General features: G+C 43.8%; 1 protein-coding gene across 1 annotated transcript; it reads right to left on the bottom strand.

Moving 5' to 3' along the window:
• Positions 1-892: 892 nt before the first annotated feature.
• Positions 893-21,566, bottom strand: marcksl1a (MARCKS-like 1a). The gene is made up of 3 exons (XM_040049010.1): positions 21,554-21,566; positions 3,400-3,695; positions 893-2,261 (listed from the first exon to the last, which is right to left on the bottom strand). Exons 2-3 carry the CDS (start codon positions 3,481-3,483, stop codon positions 1,737-1,739), a joined length of 609 nt encoding a protein of 202 aa, XP_039904944.1. The 5' UTR covers positions 3,484-3,695; positions 21,554-21,566; the 3' UTR covers positions 893-1,736.
• Positions 21,567-22,779: the final 1,213 nt, after the last annotated feature.

Below are 22,779 nucleotides of genomic sequence, written 5' to 3' on the forward strand. Positions count from 1 at the left end.
GATGATACATAGATAAACGGTGGGCAGCTAAAGCGTTTGACGCCATGTTCGCTTTTGTTTCTGCGCCACTCTAACAGTAAATACGGCTTTCACTGTAAAAAGTCTGCAAAAAAAACCAAAAAAGTAAACGTAACAAAGTGGGCTGAGTTAAACTTATCTCAACTTAGCAACTACCAATAGGAGCGAAGGATAATCTTGATTGACATATGAGTGGGTGGCAGCCACTGTGTGGACTCGTCGATGTTCGACGAGCTGATCGGTTTAAATCTGTGTGTGTGTGTGTGTGTGTGTGTGTGTGGTTAAAGGCTTACCAAAGCTGTGAGGAAGAGGAGGCTGCAACTGCGACTTATCATCAAACACCAACAACGTGTAAACGAAACGTTCATGATTAACCGGAAGGCAACAGGCGGCACAGGCACTTGCAGTACAGCAGTCGCTCCAGCAGAGGGAGATAAAGACCACCAATTACAACTAGAGGGTCGCCAAATAAATGGCATCTAGTGCCTGCGTATCCCATATGTTGCGTCCTAACGTTAATTAGTTATGTAAGGATATATATATATTTATGCTTTGCTTTGCTGCACGTGACTCAGCATGCTTTATGACCACAAACTCATGAGGTCGTGCAGCTCTTGCATTAAGGTTATGTTTGCATGACAATGATGCTTTAAATCTTTCCTTTTGTTAATAATTTAATTTCTCAGGGTGTCTACTGCTGTCATGACCTGTACATGCACACCTGATATTTATTCATGTGGTGTCAATATGCCATCATGTGTTTGAATCCAGTTTATAGTATCCCATCTATATGTGGTACTGCAATCAGTCCAGATTGCAGGTTTAAGCAGCCAGATTTTCCGGTCTTGGCGAATCACAAGGCAGAAGACAGACAGAGGGGATCAAACATTTATTTACCCTTATTAAAAGTTACAGTAAAACCATTAACATCTTCAAACGATAGCAAAATAAAGAGAACCAAAAATATTGGCCAAAACATATTTACAGAGACAGTTTGCAGATAAAAAGCTCACATTTTTTTGTACACAATCCCAACCCCTGCGCCATAAATTCTGAAATGTGAACACTGCAACACTCAAGAAGCTCGAATGTGGTTTTAGCCAGAAAAAGAACCAAAATGCACGAACAAAGACATCTTTTTCCACCTCCCCTCCTTGATGTTCTCCTCCCTATACATGACAAAATACTTGAAATTTGGGGGTAAAACATAGGAATGTAGAATTCTAAAAATTAATAAGATGATCTGAAAGGTTTATGTGTCCATATATCAGTCATTTCGAGTGAAGGAGACGGTCTGCCCCGCTCTGCTGACGGTGACAATTTTTAGATCCCAAAAAAAGATGAGAAAGAAAAATAAGATGTTATAGGGCTGCCACGCTGTTTAAAAGGATGCTTCTCCATGAATTGGGAAAATAAGTCAGTATTCCTGATTCGCTCCACATCCAATCCATTACCTTCGCCGCACGCCAGTCCCTGTGTGTACCATGAGGGGGCGACGCCAGCCAACGCTTTCATCATGAGAGGGCCCGGTGAGTTTCCGTCTGTCGAAGAACTAATAAAAGGCAGTGAACTGGTGGTTGAATCAGCAAACGTGATATATCCTTTGTCTTCTTTTGTAGTTTTGTTTATAACTTTAAGAGCGTGGCACGAGTCTCTCATATATACTTTTATATACTTTAATCTTGGAAAATCAGTTCAGGTGCCGTGCTGGAGTGCAGTCACTCTGCCTTGGCCTCGCCCTCGGAGGCTGCGGGTGTCGTGTCCTCGGCAGGGGCCTCCTCGGCGGGTGCGGCCTCTGTTGGTGGGGCCTCCTCGGCGGCCTTGGCCTCTTCCTCGGGTGCAGGAGCGGCCTCTGCGGCCTCGCCCTCTTTGGCCTCGGTGGCCGGCGTCTCCTCTTTGGTTTCCTTGGCTGCATGGCCGTTCTCCTCGGGCTTGTCCTCGGTCGTAGGGGAGGTGGCCTCCTCCTTGCCCTCCTCGCTGCCCTTCTTGTTCTTCTTCAGCGAGATGCCCTTGAACTTGAAGGAGTTCTTCAGGGAGAACTTCTTCTTCTTCTTGCCCTCCTTGGCAGCCTCGCCCTCCGCTTTGGCTGCCTCGCCCTCGGCCGCAGGAGCGGGCTCGATAGCGTCTCCGGCGCTGGTCTCGCCCTCCTTGGCTGGCTCCGCGGTTCCATTTCCATCCACGGCCGCTGCTTCCCCGTCGGGTTTGGCTGAAACATCGCCGTTGGTTTTGACATGGCCGTTCTCCTGCAGAGAGGGAGAGAGTCATGGATTAAAACACTGGAGGTGGGTCAACGCAAACACACTGCCTGTGGAAACGAAGAATTATTTATGCATAATGAGATGAGCGCACTGTAAACACATTAACATTAGCCCAATTATGCCTACAGTTAATCCATGTTATTCTTCAGGAGAGCAGCTCTGACTGTGGTGGGAGGGGGGGGGGGGGGGATTTAACAGCTGTCTGTATTACTCTGAGCTGGCACACGGGGGCAGTAGTGCTACATCAAAAACATCAACACTACCAGCAAGTTGGGGAACAAAGGAATCCCCGTGAAACCTGCTCTGCGCTCTCATCCTACATCTACCAGCTCCACGCAAGAGCGCAGACAGCTCACATCAGCTTCAGCTCAGACAAAGCCACAATCAGTCCACGCACTCACCAACAGCAGCAACAGGGGCGTTTTTACATGTCTCGAAGTGGGTCACATGAGTTCATCTGGGCATCTCCGTAATAACGGGTATCCTGACCGGATCAGTCACACACCAGTAATCGAAACGCACAATTCACTTCTAACATATTTAAATTGTTCAAAGTTTACGCGGAAACCCACTCCACAGTGTGTGTGTGTGTGTGTGTGTGTGTGAGAGAGAGAGAGAGAGACTGTGTGTGGGTAACAGCCGGGGGGGAAATGGGGTCAGAACTGGCGCCTGCACGCGCTTTGTTTGCAACTCCGCAAAATGCGCCTCCAGCAGAGCGCATTTGCATCCTTTGCACCGCTCGCCTCACATCTTTTGTTCGACGCTCAGAGCGACTATCCGCCCAACTCATGACAGAAAACACGCTCAAAACTCACACGGGGACCCAAATCCGACGCTCTCGGGTGAAATGTGCGCGTAAATCTCCCCAGTGGGACAGCAGACGGAATTAACAAAGGCAGGCGGGCAACTGCGCGCTGCTCGACGGCTGCCCAGCCGGAGGTCTCCCGATGCCCTCATTTTAGGCTAAATTCAGTTTTAAGTGTTTTCCCCCACAGCTATGAACGAACCCTGACACGAAGGAGCGACCGCTAGCCCCCCACCGCGGCACCCATGCCGCTAGTGGGCGTCGGGTGCCATGTGGCTCCCCGCTGATGCTCGGGCGCACCGGGCCCGCTTTACTCACCTGGCCGTTGGCTTTAGCAGCAGCAGGGTCGGCGGCGCCTTTGCCCTCAACAGCTACTCCACCCTTGGACAACTGGGCTCCCATTTTTGTCTTTCCTTTAGTTTTATGAACAAAAAATAAAATCGAAAAAGAAAACCCTCGAGATTTTGAGATTTAAAAATCCAGCTCTGGGATAGGTGAGAGCTTTCCGCCTAAAAAACAGAGGTGAAAATCCAACAGGATCTCCTTCTCCCTTACAAAGGTTTGTCAACGAGAAGACCCCCCCTCAAGTGTGTGTGAACCCCACGGAGGCTGAGCTCAAATTAAAGGATGTCAGGGAGACGGCTGTGAGTATTTCAACCGCGCCTCAAAATCGACCGGAGACCCCTCCCCTGGGCGTGGCGGCCAGGCTTTGTCCAATCTGCAGCGGGGGGATGGGCCTCTTTCTCCGGGCTGTCACTGCCACAGTCTGCCACTCAGCTGGAGCATCAGCAAGACTTTATTTTCCAGCTGCTTCAGATGTCTGGAAGATTGTGGACACATTTTAAACTTTGTTCTCTTGTGAATTGTTTATAATTTGGCACAAATTGAAAAATTCATTCATCTGTTCTGGAAAACAAGACGAGTTTTAGAGGTTTGACCCGAACAGGTGAGCAGAAAAGTTAAGTGAAGGTAAAAACAAGCAGTGGAAATATACTTCTAATAAAAGTCCTGAGTACATGCACAGCATCACTGCTGCACATGAAAGAGTTTAAAGAAGTGCAGCAAAGCATTTTAAAGCAGACGTTTTATCTTTTATTTGAAATTAAAATCTAAATGTGAATGTGTCTCTTGTTTTGATTAAAAAGTCTAATATATGACACCCATTGGATAGAAAATTATATTCTCCTCAAATAAATAATGTCTAAGACATGATCAGTAAATCATAACCATTCAATAAACTGTGAGAAAAAACAGAGGTAACATAAAAGTCAACACTAAAAGCATTTTTATCAGTGTTTGTGTGCCTGAAGATGAAAAATGAACATAAAATGTGTCTTAAGACAAAACACATGAAAAGCAGATTCAGCTTTAACAGCTAGATGAAAGAAGAAACGAGTAAACATATAAGCACGAACATGTAAACACACTGCATTTCAGTCATTTTATTCCATCACAAGCAAGTAAAACTGTTCCTTTTCATCTGTAGCGGTGATGAGTCGTTACAGTTGTAGCTAAAATGCAGCTGTTTAACCAAAGTCATGGCTAACAGTGGATGTTGTCAGTTAAGGATAGAAATATGGAGTTGAAGCAGTTGTGTTCACTAGCATACTGAATATCTGGTAAACAGAGTAGTAGCCGAATGGTTGAAGTTGTAAGCCATCAGTTATGGATAAACATTTTGAAATCCTCTAAAAAAGTTCGATTATTCCAAGCCTAGGACTTCCAGCTCTCTGAGGTGTCCCACGTTAATCTGCTGTTCAGCCTCCCGGCAACATCCTTTATCTCAAAGAGGCCCTCCGCAGAACTCGATGATCGCAGAACAACAGCACATCAATGAGAAGCGAGGAATTTTAATGGCCTCCTCTGGAATTTGAGTGACAGGGCCCGGCTTTCCAAGAGAAAACCTGTTACATAACACGCAGCGCACTCAGAAGAGACTTTGAGATGGCACTGGGGCCGCTTTGTCACCAACACAGACACCGAGACAGTGAATCAGACTGTCGGCTATTAATGAGGTCTCGTTGGCTAGAACCGTGCATCCCACGGTCGCTGCAGTGACACTGCGGTTTTTTTTTCACCGAGAGGTCAGGGGTCATGTGTTTTAAGAGTTATGAAAGCCAGTGGAAAGCTTCTATATCCTGCATACATGCTTTTGTATACCAGCTTCTTCCTTTTAAACCTAATTGTCAAATTTCCTTTCCCATCATTTATCCCTCACGTTAACAAAAACACGGCGCCGAGCCCCCTTCTCCTGCTTCATTAAGTGCAATTTATGATTTCCTCCTTCTTTTAGAGCATCCCTACGTGGGTTCGTCTCTTTCCCCCTGTTCACCCACTAGAACAACCCCCCTCCACACAAACACACACACATGTCACAGCTAACCGACCTCCATACATTCTCCCAAACTGAGTCAAGAAAGAGAAACACATGATGTTTTTAACCCCCCCCCCTCCCGGTCTCATCTTTCAGTTGATTCATGGCTCAATTATGGTTGTGTTGTTCCTTTCAGTGCTCTGATATGGAACACTAGGATAGGTGTACCCGTGAGGTGGTGCTGTGGGAATTATGTTCAGTCTGGCATCAAGCATCTGGAACCAGAGGGAGTAAAATTTATATTAACAATAAGAAATTTCTTAGGTAAGAATATTAAAAATGAGAAAGACACTGGGAAGAGGCCCAGAGTCCTCAGCACAGGAACGATATCCAAACAAGTCCCTGTCAGGCAGCTTAGCGGGGCGGGGTCAGCCCAGATTTATTTCAAAAGCAGTGAAGGTCAAAAAGTCACTGGCTGGAGAAAAAAAGTGTTTTACTGGGTGACAAACTTAAAGGTCAACTTTAATTTGAAAAAACTCAAACAAACCTCAAATTTCTATATTCTTCTGGCCTGATTTTTGCATGTGGGTTTTCTGAGTACGCAGGAATGCTTTAAACTTTGGGGATACTTTGATCTGTAAACTTTCAAAGATGGTGGGGCGGGGGTATAAAGGCAGGTTAATTGCCCCTTTGGGCCTCCTGCTCTCACACCCCCTCGCAGTCTTGCCTACATCAGATTGATAACAGTGTCTTATCAGCAGTGGAAGCAACAACTATTGTTACAGCTACTCCCATTATTGTAATGATTATTTTAATTAACATATATTTAACCTTCTTTTCTCTTATAGAGGGCGCATGCCCCTTAATGAGTATTTTATTTCCAAGTATGAGACGTTACTCTTGCTTAGTATGTAGTACACAATGTAATCTTGTTCACTATTTATAGAATCAATATCCAATATCTGAATGTTTTTTCTGCATTTCTGTAGCTAATAAGATTGTGTAATTGCAAACTGTTAAAGGAAAATAAAACAAAGCCGTACTTAATAGAGGTTGAATGCTTTCAGTGTTGTTTGTTAAACAGAAATATAATCACAAACCAACTTCTGTTTCAATCCAATGCTTTTGAGGTGGTTTTCTGATCCCTTGAAGCGTTTCCCAGCAGACTTTGCATGTCACTCTGGCCCTCCTCTTTTTGGTATCACATGACAAACCACTATGACCTGGGTATTAGAAGAAAGCGTATACAAAAGTTTAATATTACGTTAATATAGGGATCTTTCTACTTGTATGTAGATGTACACTGGACATGCATGTGCAGGTGAAAAACAGGAAGCAGACTGTTGATCGGCAGTTTTAAAAGTGACATAAGATTATAAGGCGCTCTGTACTGACTGGGAGGCTTTTCAAAGACTGCAAAGTGACATCTTAGAGCTGTACTGGGAGTGTAATTGATTACCAGAGAAAGCCTTGGCAATGAGAAAGAAGAACCCACACAAAACGGCTGAAATCACTAAAGGTTCTTGAGAGTAGGTGTAATATTTTGGTTCCTAGTCAGGAAACAAACATGAGCATTATTGCTTTGAAAAGACACAGTGTGTTAGCGGGTCTTATAACACCAGGGTTCAGCTTTAAAAGAAATAGTTTTCTCTCTCTAAAATCCTCTGCATGCTTTCTTTTACACCTACTTGGCCTCATTGCCCCCTTAGCACTTAAGGCTTTGCTTAGCCTACATCTATACCTTTGTCCAAAGGTAAAGGTCCCTGCACCCACTCACAAAAGAAAGAAACAATAGCTGCGGTTGCATGATGAGAGTTTAAGGATGTGGGTCCTTATGAAACCACTTGTGCAGAGGTAAAACAGGTCATAAATTATTAGGCAAATTTAAAAGTGACGTTGGAGTGTTTTCAGGGTGAAGAGAGCTGCGCTGGCTGTTTCCCCACTTTTTAAAGTGCTCGTCGCTCTATATTGGTTCGCAGGTTTGAATGTGGAATCAATCGTCTCATCTCATTCCCAGCAAACGGAAAAGAGATACAACTCCCACAGGTAATGAGGTGCAATGGCCTTTCCCAACCACCCATTTAAAAATGAAAAATGGTGCCGTTAAGAGTGCAATAAGCACAAAAAAAGCCAAGGCACTGACATGGAGGCCTTACTATTTATTTTCTATGCAGAGCACACACGCACACTTGTAGGATGCAGACTGTGATGATAACAAGTCCTGATTTCCTTGAGAAAAACGAGAATGTGGCTGAAGAAGTACCCCTGGTCTTGACCTGTCTGCTTATTTCTGTCACGTTTAACGTGGTGCCCCCCCCCCCCAATGAGCCGGTCAATGCCCCTGTTTGTGCTGCTGGCCATTTTTCATGCCCTGACATGGGATGAGTTCTCACCAAAAAGCCCCCATTGTCTCTCTCGCTCCCTGCAAGCCAACTGCGCATTACAATTAGAAAGATAGAGGGATAAAAAAATAAAAGAGAGAGGAGGGCTGGAGCGAGGGAGCAGCATCAGAAACACGTCTCTGGAGTTCCTTTTGCTTCTGGGAGGAGAAAAAGTTATCTTTATGACAGTCACCTTGAACAGATTACTTGAGCAGATCAGCATGATGAATATGTAATTTCCCAAGGTTCCTCAGCTTGTCAGCAATCCATGCATACAAAATCACAAAAACAAGAGTGCAGGCTGTTTCCTGTGTGCTTTCCTTTGGTTTTACTTCACGTTTGTCTCACAGCTGAGAGCTCGAGTACCTAAATAACTGATGCAATCGTACAGCACCTTTCAGAGTAGAAAATAATATTATTTAAAGCATCGAAAATGCTAATGCAACACTGAATTTTGCTCAAAAGTGGCGTCCAAGCGTCTTTGTTTATACGCCGAGTTGTAAATGCGATTTTATGTCTCTCCTAAACACAGCATTTGCATTGCCAAGCACCTAATTACAAGGACAATCAGGTGCACAGCCCTCTTCACTGCCATGAATACGAGCGTGTCGACTTAAAAGAAAGCCCATTGTAATGCAAATTATTTCGATCAACTAGCTTATTGACTGCAAAAAGGCCCTCACCAGCAGGCAACCACAAAGCTGCACATGGCAGCCATCTTGGCCAGGGGCTTGTGCAGGGTCTGGCAGTCGCTCTCAGAGGAGACGGAGGAGGAGGAAGGGATGCAGGAGGGATGTCCAGTGCTGAGCCAGGCTTGCATGTTTGACTCGCCTCATTGATAAAACAGTCGTTCACATCGCAGGGGGAGCCTGGAAAACAACACAAGCTCTAAAAATGGAGGGAAAGAAACAGTGGATGTGTTTACTGTAGACACACACACACACACACACGCACACACACACACACACACACACACACACACACACACACCTCCCTGCCTAAGGTGGCAGACATGACGCGACAAACTCCCCCCCCCCCCCCAATCCACCCTACATTTCTGCATGCGTGCAGACAGGGGGCCAGAGTCGGTTACCATGGCAACTGCTGCTTCTATCAACATTTCTGGCCGATGTTACAGAGGTACACAGTTCAGTGGAAAGGCAGGAGAAGGGAAGGCCTTGGCGTTCTGTTTGTTTGTTTGCCTTATCATTTTGCCGAGGTTTGCTTATCTGAGATGACTCCCACAATTTAAGCAGGCAAGACTCTCAGCCTCTCTGTGACTACAGGGAAATCAAGCGTGGTTCCCTTTTAACATCTACCCTCCCCACCTCCCCATCAGGCTTTATTTTGGTTTTCCTCATCATAAATTCTTTCTGTCTTTGTTGACTCCTGTTCATTGTCTCCCCGTGTTTGTCTCTGATCTCGAGGCTTGAACAGTTCTTGGCAAATTCCACCAACGGTGCCTTGTTTCTGTCTGTTGTCATAACATGCAGGGCAGGTACGACGGGAGCGAGAGATAAAACAGATGGTAGGACAAGTAAGAGGAAAGGGTGAGAGGTTAAGGAGAGCAGAAAGGCTTGATGAGTGAGGCAGAGGGAAAAATGGCTGTGTGTGTGTGTGTATCAGACAGGGGCGTACAGTAGTAGTAGGGCAGCTTACCCCCACTGGCAATGAAGCTGCTGCATTACTAGGTCAGTGTGCCATCATCTCATTCATCATTATCACAACCTGCTCTTCCTCCTCCGCTCTGCCTCTTCATCCCTCCCACATTATGGTTCGATTGTTCTCCTCGTCCAAGCTTCAGAGACAAAAGGAAAATCAGCCTAAACAGCCAAGGTTGATCATTTCAGAGTCTGTAATTAATTTTTTTATTAATAAGTAATTTACAAAAGCAGGACGTACAATTGATTCTCCATAAAGAATACGTTTTGGTTTATAAGATTGCAGATATTCACATTTATGCTGAAGCTGGCTAACTTCAAAGAGATGTCCACAAAGGAATCATGTGCATTGCTTCATCACCGACAGTTGGTTGCTAGCGAATAATCCAGGCTCGGGTTGCCTAGTTTACCCTCTGGTGTTTTTGCCTCCCTGTCATATGTCAATCAGTATGAGCTCCTATTGGTAGTTGCTTAAACTGCTCTGGAGGCGCAGAGTTAACTGTTTATTCATTAAGATGCTGAATGTCATTGACATTTGATGGTCTCTAAATATTACACCAACACCTGGATGGTTTACCGTTAAATCTTTGCAGTCAGCTTAACCGGATCCATCCATCCAGGTGAGCTGGGACCTATCACAGCTGTCATAGGGCGAGCAGCAGGGTTCACTCTGGACAGGTCTGCAATCTCTTGGAGGGCTAAAATTTGTCAGTTTGTATGCTACTGTGTTCTGATAAGAAATAAATCTTAGCAGGGCTATCACTGCAAACTTGAACATATGAGCATGCTAGCGTTATATTTTAGAGTATATTGGTAAATGCTGTGTTTGTATAACTCCTGATTCTGAACTGATTAGACAAAAGCACCTCTCCAGAAACTACTCAGTGATCATTCTATATGTATAAGATACATACTATACATGTATCTTTAAGCTGTTTAAAACTTTCAAAAGATTTCTTTACGTTTGGGATCTGAAGTAACCCAAACAATGCAGGGACATATTAGTTTCTTCCATCTTCATTGTTTTATTCTTTCCATATGATGGTGTTTGTCTTTACCATGGATGTTAGCTGAGAGCAGTTTAACCCTCATCCTGCATTACTGTCCCTGTGTTAATATGTTTATATTAGCCAAACCATAGACCTGTAGCTTATCACTGTGTAGCAGATAATACGTCAGCTAACCGTGTGTCAGCTACATGAAGTCCCCATAAGGTGCTTGGACGGATGGTCGTGAGAACCTTTCCAGACTTTTGGAGACAGCCTTTGGGTCTTAGTTGATGTTTTTCTTTTGGCTTTTTCTCCCGTGATCTTTTGTGATGTGGGTTGCACTCGGAGTGACTGATCACTTTAATTTATGCCATAATCCAGTGCATCACGTCACACACTCCAAACAACTCCTTTTGGATAAATTATCCATGCCAGGGGCCCTATTTGATGCTGTGGATATGTGCATAATCAGCACTTCTGTGACTGATTATGGCTTGTTTGTCACATAATCTAATCATTGTTTTAGTGCCCAAGTTGGACCCAGTACCATACTCATGTCTCCTTTGGCTTTCTTGCAATTATTTTAATGCAATCTGAGCTTTTGTTACGACTTCAGCAGCATTTATATTTACCCTGTATCAGCGACTTACATACTTAAACTTAAAAGTGGGCTTTCTTGGAAAGTTGAAACCCCTTTTCAAGCAGTAATCAGCATGAAAATAGGAAATAAAGTTCAGACATGAAAACCATTTCAGCTGAGCTGACAACCATTTAATGTGTCAGCCTCAAGTGTGAATAAACACGCTGCTCTATAAATGTCACAGTGCGGATCTTATTAGAAGGTCTCACCTACTAACAACAATTTATCACTTTAAACACAATTTAGAATGAATGAAGTTCTAGTGACAGGCATGCAAAATTATTATGTATTAAAGCTTTGACAGCATTACATGTGATCTTTGCAGTATAGGCATTACATGGCACAAGCCTGTGATGTCTAGGCTTGTGCGTTAGATGTTACAAAATTGGGCTATTGTGTTTTTTTATTCCTGTAATGGCCCTTGTGTGTCTCAAAAAAGCTGTCAGTGTAAAACAGGCAGAAGGCAGCTCGATGAAGCTTTTGAAAAGTCAAATCCACACCTCCTCCTCCTGTCAAAACTGCAAAATGTCAGCTGACCTATGACACTCAGAAATCCCATGAGCACAAGCATAGACATGCTGACACACTGCTGAAAGTGGATAAATAAAACATGATAAGCTATATTACGTGACAGCTTTTGTGCATATCATAAAAAAGGGCTGCTTTTGATACAAAATCAAACGGACATCTTCCCTGCTGCTCAGGAATAGCTGACAGCACAAGTGCAATTTGTTTGCTGTACACAAAGAAATATATATGACAACAACCACTTGCGTGCAGCCACATGCAAATGAATCTACCCCCAACTGCTAGACACCCAACACACACACACAGATACACTCATTAGCTCAGTTTTGGGTTAACCGCTATGTGGGGCTTTTTTTCGACCAATCTGTGAGATCATCACTCTCTCTGAGCCCACCATCATTTTTTTTCTCTCCGCCGGCTGCTCAAACCACCCCCACCTCCTTTCCTCTCTACCATCTTTATTGTAATGCAGATTTAAGAATCGGGTGGGGGATGGTGAGAGAGGAGGTTTGTGGAGAAGCTGTGGTTAGTGTTAAGTATGACCTGGCAGCCCGCTGAGGCACAGCGGGCTGCCCGGCGTGGGCTGGGGGGAGGGGAGCCCAAGAGAAGAGAGAGAAAAGAGATGAAGAAAGAACTTCGAGGGTTTCCCCCTCAGCCTCTACGCATGACTCAGACATTAGATATCATCATTTTGAAATAAAAGATGGCAGACACGCCCCTCCTCGCATCTCCATGCAACACTAATCTCATCCAGAGAAGAATAGGATGTTCAGCGGCGTTTAGTTCTGTCTAGACATAATGAGCTTAATGTCACTGAGGTCATGTTGTTGTTCTCTCTGTCATGGACTAATACCATGTCAAACTAACTGGAAAATTAATAGTGATCGTTATTTGCAAATGGCTCTTTATTAATCCGTGTGGAAGCCGTAAAACATCAAGCTCATCAATGTCCCCACAAAAACTGTAGTACAGAGTCTGCTATGTTTTTCTGCAGGTTTGCCAAGTGTGTGTGTGTCTGTGTGTGTGTGTGTGTGTGTGTATATGTATGTGTAGCTGTTGTTACTGCAGGTTCGACTATGGCCACGCTCATCCCAGCTGCTGCAGTGCAATCCTGTCTCAGAGCACAGGGGCAAAAAGTCAAATCGTGCTGCCCGCTTCTAACAATATACCCCACCCTTCTTACCACACACACACACACACACACACACACACGCACGCACGCACACGCACGCACGCACGCACGCACGCACACACACGCACACAGCAGGAATGGTAGAGATGGCAGAGTGCAGAAAAAGGCCTGCAGCAAAAATAAATAAATGTCTAGAGTCGACCCTGGGCCATTGTGCTTTAATGAGCCGCGTGTGGTCGGATTCATTGACTTTGCACCTCTTAAAATAAAAGGAGCTCACTTCTGTTGTTGACTCCTCATTCGCCGTTTGATCACAATCAACTACGCTCTTAACCCATAAGAGGAGGTTTGCCAATTGAGGATTATTACCACTGTTAACTTTTATAAGCCAACATTTGTAAAAACAGGATTAATTATGTAAAAATGGGCCTGTCCCGCCTGCCCACCCATCGCAGACATCTAAGTGTGGGTACAGTTACGGTGACTTGGTGGCATGCTTTCCTCCTCTTTTGCTTGCTTGTTCCACTTTGGCACGGTTCATTATTTGGTTGTCATTTTGCTCCACTTTTCCATTTTATCCATCTGCCATTGCAGCTGGGTTGTCATGGAGCATCATTGCGGCGTATTTGTGAGTGACCTATTTATAACCGCCCCCTTTATCTCTTGCCCCCAATTCCCTCTCTTGTCCCCGTCCAGTTTATCAAAACACGGTTACATAAAAGCACATCCCTGTGAACCGCGAAAGTCCTTGTGAGTTATTAAATAATTCAGGAGAAGAAGTGAATTGTTGAGTCTGGGTTATTCACATTTCGGTCTTAGTTTATTCTGAGCATATGACTTTTTCCTGGTACGTACACGTGTGTTTGAATTATTCCACTCAAACAGAAACTAGAGTGATGATGCCTTTTATCTTCTATTGTTATGTGCTTCTGAAATCAAACATAGGAAGCTTCTGCCAGCTAAGATCTGAACATACACCTCCTACAGTTTGATGTTGTTCTAATGGCTGCTTCAGTGTGCCAGCTTCTAAAACAGACTGAATGAACTGAAAAGGTGCACCAAGGCTCAGCATAAGCCAGAGAACAATGTCTAATGGAGTCCAAGAATAGAAATATGGAGCTGAAGAGGATTACATTAAAACCAGTTTAAATGTCTGGTCTATCTGTAGGTTTGAGCGATTGCTCTTAAGACCTCAGATGTGAGTTGTGTAAATGAGGTTAGAAGTCTCCAGCTTGAAGGATGTAACAGTGTACGGCTCCCTCTCCTAATTAGATTAACGACTCCGAGGCTACAAAGACAACGGCTGCAACTTGTCAAAATCTCACCCTGCCTTTTTGCTTTGACCTCAAGCCAGCCTTCACAGCTCTATCATCAGACTGGAAACCCAGTTGCATTAGCTCCTGCTATACCAGCGGACCTCTCCCCCCTCGGCTCGTGAATTAATCTAGAGCCGCCTGGCTGTGCGTGCTGATCTCATCTGCACTGGCCTGCTGAGGCAGGTAGCATCGATCTGTGCTAGCTTGACCAAACTGCCCAGTTGAGTCTGCATTAACTGTCTGACAGAATGGTTAGCCCGTAACTCTTTGCTCGTCCTGTGACAGCGATTGCACGTGATTGATCGGCGATTGATTGGTTGAAAGAGGGGACAGGGAGGAAAGTGTAGTGAGGTAAGAGAGTAGGTGCAGTGGGTCATTATTTAAGTTTGGGTATCATTGGAAAATGAGCGAAAGGCTGAGTAAGATTTACTGTTACTGCCCATATTATTCTCTCATACATTCGCTCGCTGTCAGAGGCTGAGATACCATCCATAAAAAACAAAATGGTGTAAGTATATCTCCTTATGACAAGCACAATATGAAAGACACCTGCTTCAACAACAGCAGAGGGAAGAAAAGAGCATTTGACTCCCCCAAAGGGAGATCCTGTCTTTGTGTGATGTCCCTCTGGGGCTTGCTAACTAGGTTATTATTGGTCAGTGATGAGCTGGGAGTGGAGATCAATGGTTAAGCATTTAGAAGACCCTGAGCGTCTGTCCACAATAAAGCTCTTAGCATCAGGAGAGACAGGGGTGACAGCAGGTGTGGTATTTGGGCCAAGGGCACCAACTGCACCATTTGATCAGGCGCTGTGTAACCCAACATATAAGCAAATCGGGCATCACTCGGGACTGTCAGAGATATAATCTGCTTGAACACAATAAAAATGATTGACACCTTTATATACGTATACCTACGGAGAGTGAGATAAAGATAGAAAAAAGCTCATAATTTGATGAGATTGTCAGCTCTTTATTGATGTCATGGTTGGATTTTGGCCTCTAGATGCCTGCAGCGATAAGCACATGTCACAAGGAGATGATCAAACAGCAGGGGTGGATTTGATCGCCATGCATTGTGCGCTGATTTTTTGCGTATAGCACCCTCAGGGCCAGTTGAACTGCTAAGGCTATTTGATGATGGATGTCACTCTGGCTAATGGTGGAGCGGCTCCTCTTTCATACGCTTAAGAATTTGCCCTGAAGGGACTCATTCCTGAAACATTCCATGGAGTCAGATTATCTCCCTGAATTTAAAAGTAACCAAAACCATAATACTTTTATGATGCAGTTGTGTGAGAGTGGGCAGAGAAAGGAAATCAAGCTGACTGACACCAGTTGCCGAGTTATGTTTAGCAGACAGTTAGAAGCGTCTTCAGTGCAGCGGAGCCTGGGTTTATGCTCTCTGGGATTCTTTTAGGGAGATTTATGGGGGTGTCATGGGAAAGTTGCCTGGGTGGAGGCGAGTCGCTCCTCCTAATGGGCTGTGTGACCCTGGTCTCGTCAAGGTCAGCGTGATCCAGAGTAATTAACGACTGGCAGCAAAGCGCTTTGACTGGCTTTATCTCGGCCCCAGTGCTATCATTAAACGCCTCAAATCTTCAGAGGGTCCTGCTCGGATCCAACTCAATACAAAGACTCACTACGCACCTGTGTGTACCCCCCTCACACATCACTGCACTAACACAGACACACTCAAGGTTGGCCAAGGACACTTTCTTCAGCTTGATCGACAAGCGTGTCATTTGCACGGGTGTTTCTGAATTTGCTGTGTCAGAGTGTAACAAGAGGGTGTTTCAGGGCCGTAATGGCTCGCCTATGGGGAGAAATAAAACTTAACGAGCTGAATGTCTCAGCATTTAGAGCTGGACACAAACAAGAGCTCTCGATGATGGGTGTCTTTCTAACGTCCCAACCTATAGACTCATCTTCTTCCCTGTCTGACCAGAGACTGAATTACCTTATAAGGGCTGAGAGAGTTTGGAGTCTCGAGCAGTTTGGCAGCAAGCTAGTGACTGCTAGGCCTGATGTATGGCCTTGTTATTCCAAATAGAGAAGAGGGAAACGGCTGATTATTGATATCTGCTAAGTGTCCAGGATGAGTAATGTGGCCGTCCAACTGAGCAGCTGTTCACCAAGCTTTTGGCAGGTGGGAGAAATCAATAGCAAGATGCACCTTTCAGATGAGGATAACGAATGAGAGCAGAGTGCCGTAATGGAAAGATACCCGTCTTTGCTTTGGCCCGAGCCTCTCGTGCAGTTACGCAGACAGTCATGTGGCAGTGCTGATGAAAGCCAGTGTGGGAGTTGTGGGATTTTAAACAGACTACATGTTTGATCAGTGGTGTTTGTAATGGTGTTGAGGTTTGGAAACAGACGCCTTAAACCCAGAGTGTCGAACTTGGTTTGACTAAGGGCCACACTGGAAAATGAGAATCACATCAAGGGCCAGACATAGTACGCTGCAGTTTAATGACAAGAAAATCCATTTCACACTTTGCATATATAATGAAGTCCACAGAAAGCTCTCAACCAATCAACAAAGCTGCAAATCCATCATAACTTTGGTTTTGACTGTCTGAATATGACAGTTATGCCTTTTCATCAACAAAGATAGAAATTTTGAACTTTGATCTTGTATAAAAGCCTTACAAATTAACATAACAAATATTAAACAGCGCGAGATTGGGAAATATTGTTTGTTTTTCTGGTAAATTTCCAGTAAAATAGTAATATAGTAATAGTAATAGTAATAGTAATAGTCATGGGCCATATTATAAAGTGTTACCTAAAAACATAAAAAGGAGAAATTTGCCTGTCTCATACATCCTGGCCTTTTGCCATTAAATTTACTGCACATAAAAATCCTTTTCAGCCCCATCACTGTGAGATTTAGCTTGCTGTAGCTGCATGCCTCTTTAGCTCAGTGACTTTTTAAGTCTCTGTTCAGTGTTTATGGCTCCATATCTTGGCATAAATTCCCTTCTTGGAAAACAGATATCTTGTGGGTCCCACTTTACACTCTGTTATCAAATACTCAGTCTCAAATCGCTCTTGAGATTGTCTCCCTTCAGCACCAGCTTTTTGGTGGCATTCTAGGTTAACAGGCATGTTAACTTGCAGGTATGTTTGAAGTGTGCCTGTCATTTTGGTGCATGGGACCTATGTGACTGTGTGCTGACAGCTAGAACCTAAATTGAAGGGCTGGCTGGAAGGAAATTTTTAAAGGGTGTATTTTGCCCACAGGCCTCGAGTTTGACACGTGCCAAAACCCAGACACTGTCTGAAGTGCAGCATCAGTGTTCAGCTTATTGGTTAGTTTCATAGTAAAAGAGAGAAGCCTGTGATGCAAAATGAAGCCAGAGCCTTTTAAAGCGTTTTTCTAGCCAACACAATTAAAAGCTACCACCTATGTGATGTGACCAACCAGTCAGTTATATTACGAGGCAGATAGAGCCATTACGTGGGCAATGCTAATGAGGGCATTTTCTGTGCAGCTTTAAAAAGTCGCAAAACTCACAATTAAAGTCCATTGATGTGGACATTGTTGGAACATCACCAACACAGGCAATAGGTCATGGCACTAACAACTAATTTCAAGCTAATGTTTTGGTTATTAATTGCTCGTTTACTTCCACACTTCATCCTGACACTGGAGGAAGACAGTGTGTGGGATAAGTGTCTGATATTTGCTTCATACCTCCAGGTCTCTTTGGAATTAGAAAGAAGTCATTCATTAGTTTATCAGTCCCAGCGTGTCATGAGTTCATATATCCATTTGTGCACCTTGACAGGTTTTTTACTCTTTGCTGTTTTGTAACTATTGCGACATTAAATGATGAGCGTGGCGCTTTTAAATGGTTATGCATTACAGGCTGTTAATTGGGCTTAAGGGGTTGTTGTTTATGCTTTAATTTGTTGTGTAACTTGTGAAAGTGTACAAGCTTAGATTAATTATATAGAAATGTCTCCTGCTTTGCTAACTTCATTGCAAATTATTGTGCATCTTATTTATAACCTCCGGTTTACTGGCGTGGAAATGCAACACAAATGTGTACTTAACTACGCTCTTGTATCTATGCCATATGCAAGTCACATAGCTGTTATTGCGTTTATAATCAGCTAGAATTAATTTGGTTTAAATGCCTCTCTGTTATAGCTGATTCTTTTTTTATCTGGCGCTGACCCCACTGAGGTGACAACCCAATTAAACTCCTCAATCGAATCAGCCAGTGTAACTTTTTCTCTCCAGTAGCCTCATATAGAAAAGACAGCTCTCATCACCCTTGACACGCTCCCTGCAGGCATGAAGCACATTCGCGTTTCACTTTTTCATCAGCTTGCATCATTACATGTCATATATCATCCACTGATTCATCAAAGAGCAGAGGCCATGCAGGCCTTTGCACACACAAACATCTTACTTATTTTGCAAATACTGAGTTAATAATTGTTTGTGTGTAGAACATTTATGAGCTACGTCTTTATTTCTGACCGTCTGCGGGTGCACCTTATTCTCTCACAGCCCTTTTCCTTTCCCCTTTCTCTAGATGTTGGTCCCTCTGGTCGCTCCTCTCTCCCCTCCGCTGCTGTGCAAATGGATTACTCTTGTAGCTCCCAGTCTGAGGGGAGGGCAGAGTGGCGTTCTTATGTCACGACACAAGTGAAATATGCATATGAATGTGTAGCTACATTTGTGAGCTGTTAAAAAACTAAAACAAAGCCAAAAAATTAATATAAAAGAGATTTGTTTCATTATGAGATTATATGAGTAAGAACTGGGAGCTCGGGGGAATGCAAAGAAGTAACAGGAAAGACAATTTGGCTATAAGAGCAAGCAAAAATTGCATCTGTTCATGTTTCTGCATTATGAACGATGAGAAGGAGAAGAATGAAGCCCATGTAACCTGCATGATATAAGTTGAAGTCCATGATCCGGACATTTTCTGCCCTCTAAGGCAATCTTTCTTCACATAGAGTCCAAAAATAGAGTCATAATCATTAATAAACCATGTACCTGCTGTGCATCCCAGCTTTTTTCCAGTATTCCTGCAGGGGAAAGAGGTGGGGACAACATTCATGTGAACAGAACAGGATCTGCATAAGTCACTAGCATGTCAGCCAGTGCTCGCAGGCTCCCTACATTATTGAAAATGTTTTAATGGTCAGCTCGTATCAAATATTTACTCTCATCTTGTCATTTACTGTAAATCTCCCAGAGTTATTTCTGACTCCACATTTTCCCCCTTTCGACCTCCTCCTGCCATCCTTTTGCATTTCCCCCAACCTCAACTCTCTGTCTTGTGCTCACTTTCCCTGTTGACTGAGCAGCAGCGTCAATGACAGGCATTTAAGTGGTTGCCAGGACAACACCATGACGACAGTGATGGAATTCATTTGGCATGGGGATCACATGAATGGAGAAGTTTGAACCTGATGAACTTCATGTCTGCTGGCTTTGAATAGATGGGCAAAGTAGACCAGCAGTCTTTCAAACAAACACACACAGATCTCCATCATGAAACTTCCAAGCTGAGGTTGACTCACGGTCGCCTACTGAGTCACAGAGTCAGCATTTTAACTTTCAAGCTTTCTGTGGCTTTTCACTGCAGGAAAGCTGCATCTTCGTCTGGAATCACAGGAGGTTTCACACAACTTTTTTTTTTCTAGCAAAAAAAGTGTCTTTTTGGCAGAAGATTGTTTTTTGTGTTGGAGTCTTCCGCATCTGTTAGCAATATTGTAAGCTGAGTGCTAATGATCCATTTTTCCTGCATAAGAAACTTTGCCTCCCATCTGTGCAGATAGCGGTGGTAGTATCATGGTTTGGGCCTGTTGTACTACATATGGGCCAAGATGGCTCAACATAAGTAAAGAGCTACAAATTTTGAATAGACCTGCAAATTCAAAAGGAAAGTATTTTATTTCACAAAATACTTGTCTGTGAAATAAACAGTGGTTCACAAAGACAGACAGCTGCACTCAGCACACGAGAAAAATAATGAGGTCTCTTCCTCGGGTGTAGTTTAACTCTTTGTCAGATGCCTCCTTCTTATGCACAAAGTGTCCTTTGGTGTTGGTGTCATGACACAGCAGCTACAGCAGTAATGGCTTTGGAGAAATATCTGTCATGTTAAAGGACAGGAATGCCACCAGCATTTTGGAGATTCAACACCAACACCTTCAGGTTTTGTAGATTTTCACATTTTCATTTTTCACTCTAGTCTTTATATTAACTCAGAGATGCTTTTTTAATATTAATATAGGGAGTGGTTCCATATTGCAGTGGTTTGCTTGCTACGTAAAAGGTTGCTGGTTTGATACCAGCCAGAGATGCAGATCCGCCTTGGGGTAACCAAACTATCTAACTACTAGCTATGTTGCAGCTTCAAAATGCAGAGTCTAATGTCTGTCTTCACGACATGTCCATCTTTTATATTGTTCATGGTCAGTACAGAGACCAGGTGACACTTTCTGGATAAATAAGAAAACATGGCAGTAAAATGATGACCTAGGAAAGAGAGCAGAGTGGGATAAAGATGTTTTAGAATATTCAAATCAAAGTGTTGACCACAATATAACACAAAAGGTCAGGAAGAGTCCTAAACAAACAGTTTATGTGAGGAAACCAGCAAACATCTTAGAGCTGAAGCTGTTCTGTACAGAGAAATTGGACTCATTACCTGCTGCTGAAAACATTTACGTGCATTAGGCAACTGGGTCTAATCCAATACATAACATTGCATCACTTCCCTGCATCATACACTTTTTCCCAGTTACCTAGTTCAGAATCATGGTTTTGGTGGAGCCTATAAGTCATGGGATGCATGGCAGGGTACACTTATTAACCTTACCCTAACCATGCATGTCTTTGGAATGTGGGAGGAAGCTGGAGCACCTGGACAAAACATCCAAACTCCACAGCTGGATTTGAACCCAGGACCTTCTTGCTGTGAGGTAATAGTGCTAATAGTGACAGTGTCAGGCTTAAATATGAAAGATATGATGAATGCTGACAAAGAGACACTGAATGGGACAGCTACGATGTTTTGTTCTTGTTAAACAAACAAACAAACAAATAAACAAATAAATAAAAGAAGAGGCAGAAAGCTGTGGATGATATCTACACTGCAGACACTCACCACTCATACTGCCACCCTCCCTACTCTCCTGCAGCCGACAACAGATGAGGAATCATGGGAGGTTAGAGTGGGCGGGAACTGTGATATGATATCATATCCATTATGGCCGCCACAGGCTCCAGCTGCCACCAGCTGTTGTACATTAAGCAAAGTGCAGCAGGCGGATTTGGCTGAGCCTGTTATGGGATAACTCAATAACATTACTGTGTTAGTGGCTGCCTTTAGCTCTTTATTTCATAATGCATTGTGGTTTTACCGCGCAGCCCGCCATTTGACTCTCAGGCGCTGTCACAAACTTCTAAGCTGATTAACGCGCCCCGCGCTAAGTTTATGGCTCATTATGACTGGCTTCTGCGCATCAGTCAAGTCTTACCACACCTCTGAAAACAGTACTGACAGTATACTAAAGTAGGCATGGAAGTCCTGCATCTCATCAAGCAGGACCAAAAATCAAACCTGGTTTTTCCTGGTCTCTGGCTTTTTGGGACTCCGCTTTAATAAGTTCATGAAAGTAGGTTCAAGCGCCCCACAGCATGCCTGCAATTATCAGAGCTGCCACAAGCACCACACAAGTGCGCCTCGGTAAATCGATGGAGTTTACAGAAGGTTTCCTGGGCTACAGTGAAAGAGGGTTTAAAAAGTCAGCAGTTTATAAAATGTGTGGCTTCTTCTAGAAACCGCTGGAAGAATCCTGAATGGAAAACTATGGGAAAATTATGTAATGCCAAACTGGTTGATGCATAACACAAAAGTCATTTCTACCCCCTCAAAAACCCAACAGGGAAGGATCTAGCCACGCATGTTACTACTTAGTGTAACAGTGAACCTTACTTTGGGGCAAAGTTACTAAACATTTATTTTATTTATAAATTGACTGGTGACTCTATAAATGCATGTTTTATGTCCCGGGAACCCTTGAAATTGCCGTTATGGCTGTCTCACCATTCTTTTAAATAAGGCCTTGGTTTTGTGTTTGGCCAGGGGCGTTACAAAAGTGGCTGCCAAGTGGTAAAACTGCCTGAGGGTTGCTTTTTCTAGAAATGCCAACATCTTTCCATCCTCTACTGGTTTGTTCTTGGTCTGGGTTTGTGCTTGATGAGCGTGAGCAAGAAAGGGTGTGCAGTAAGTTACACGGGCTTCTGACAGTAATTATTTAGGATGGAGGTGGCAGCTGTGGGAGAGCTCGGGGGCAGAAAAAGGTGATAGTTTGACCCTCTCCCCCCTCTGAGCTCTGCTGAAGCCATGTCAACAATAATGGAGATAAATTGGAAACAGCATCTTTTTCTCTGCATTTTGGCCTCCATCCATACAAAACAGACCTCCACCACCACCAAATACAAAGCCTCTCAGAAAGATTCACCACAGGGAATGCATTAAAAAACCCACTCTACACAAGGAAACCTTAACTTCTTGAAAATACTTACTTACATTCTGAAACCATCACAGACATTGCTGTATCTGTCTGCATAGCAATCAAGCTGCCTTGCAAACTTTGTGTCCTCTCGAGCCCTCGCTTATTAAATCCAACCAGGCTTATCTTAATGCGTGCTAATATGCTGTCAGATTTTTCTCTAAGAGCCCCACATGAAGATGAAACAA

This window comes from Simochromis diagramma, unplaced genomic scaffold, assembly GCF_900408965.1.
Source record: "Simochromis diagramma unplaced genomic scaffold, fSimDia1.1 OVJJ01000305.1, whole genome shotgun sequence".
Taxonomy (NCBI): Eukaryota; Metazoa; Chordata; class Actinopteri; order Cichliformes; family Cichlidae; genus Simochromis; species Simochromis diagramma.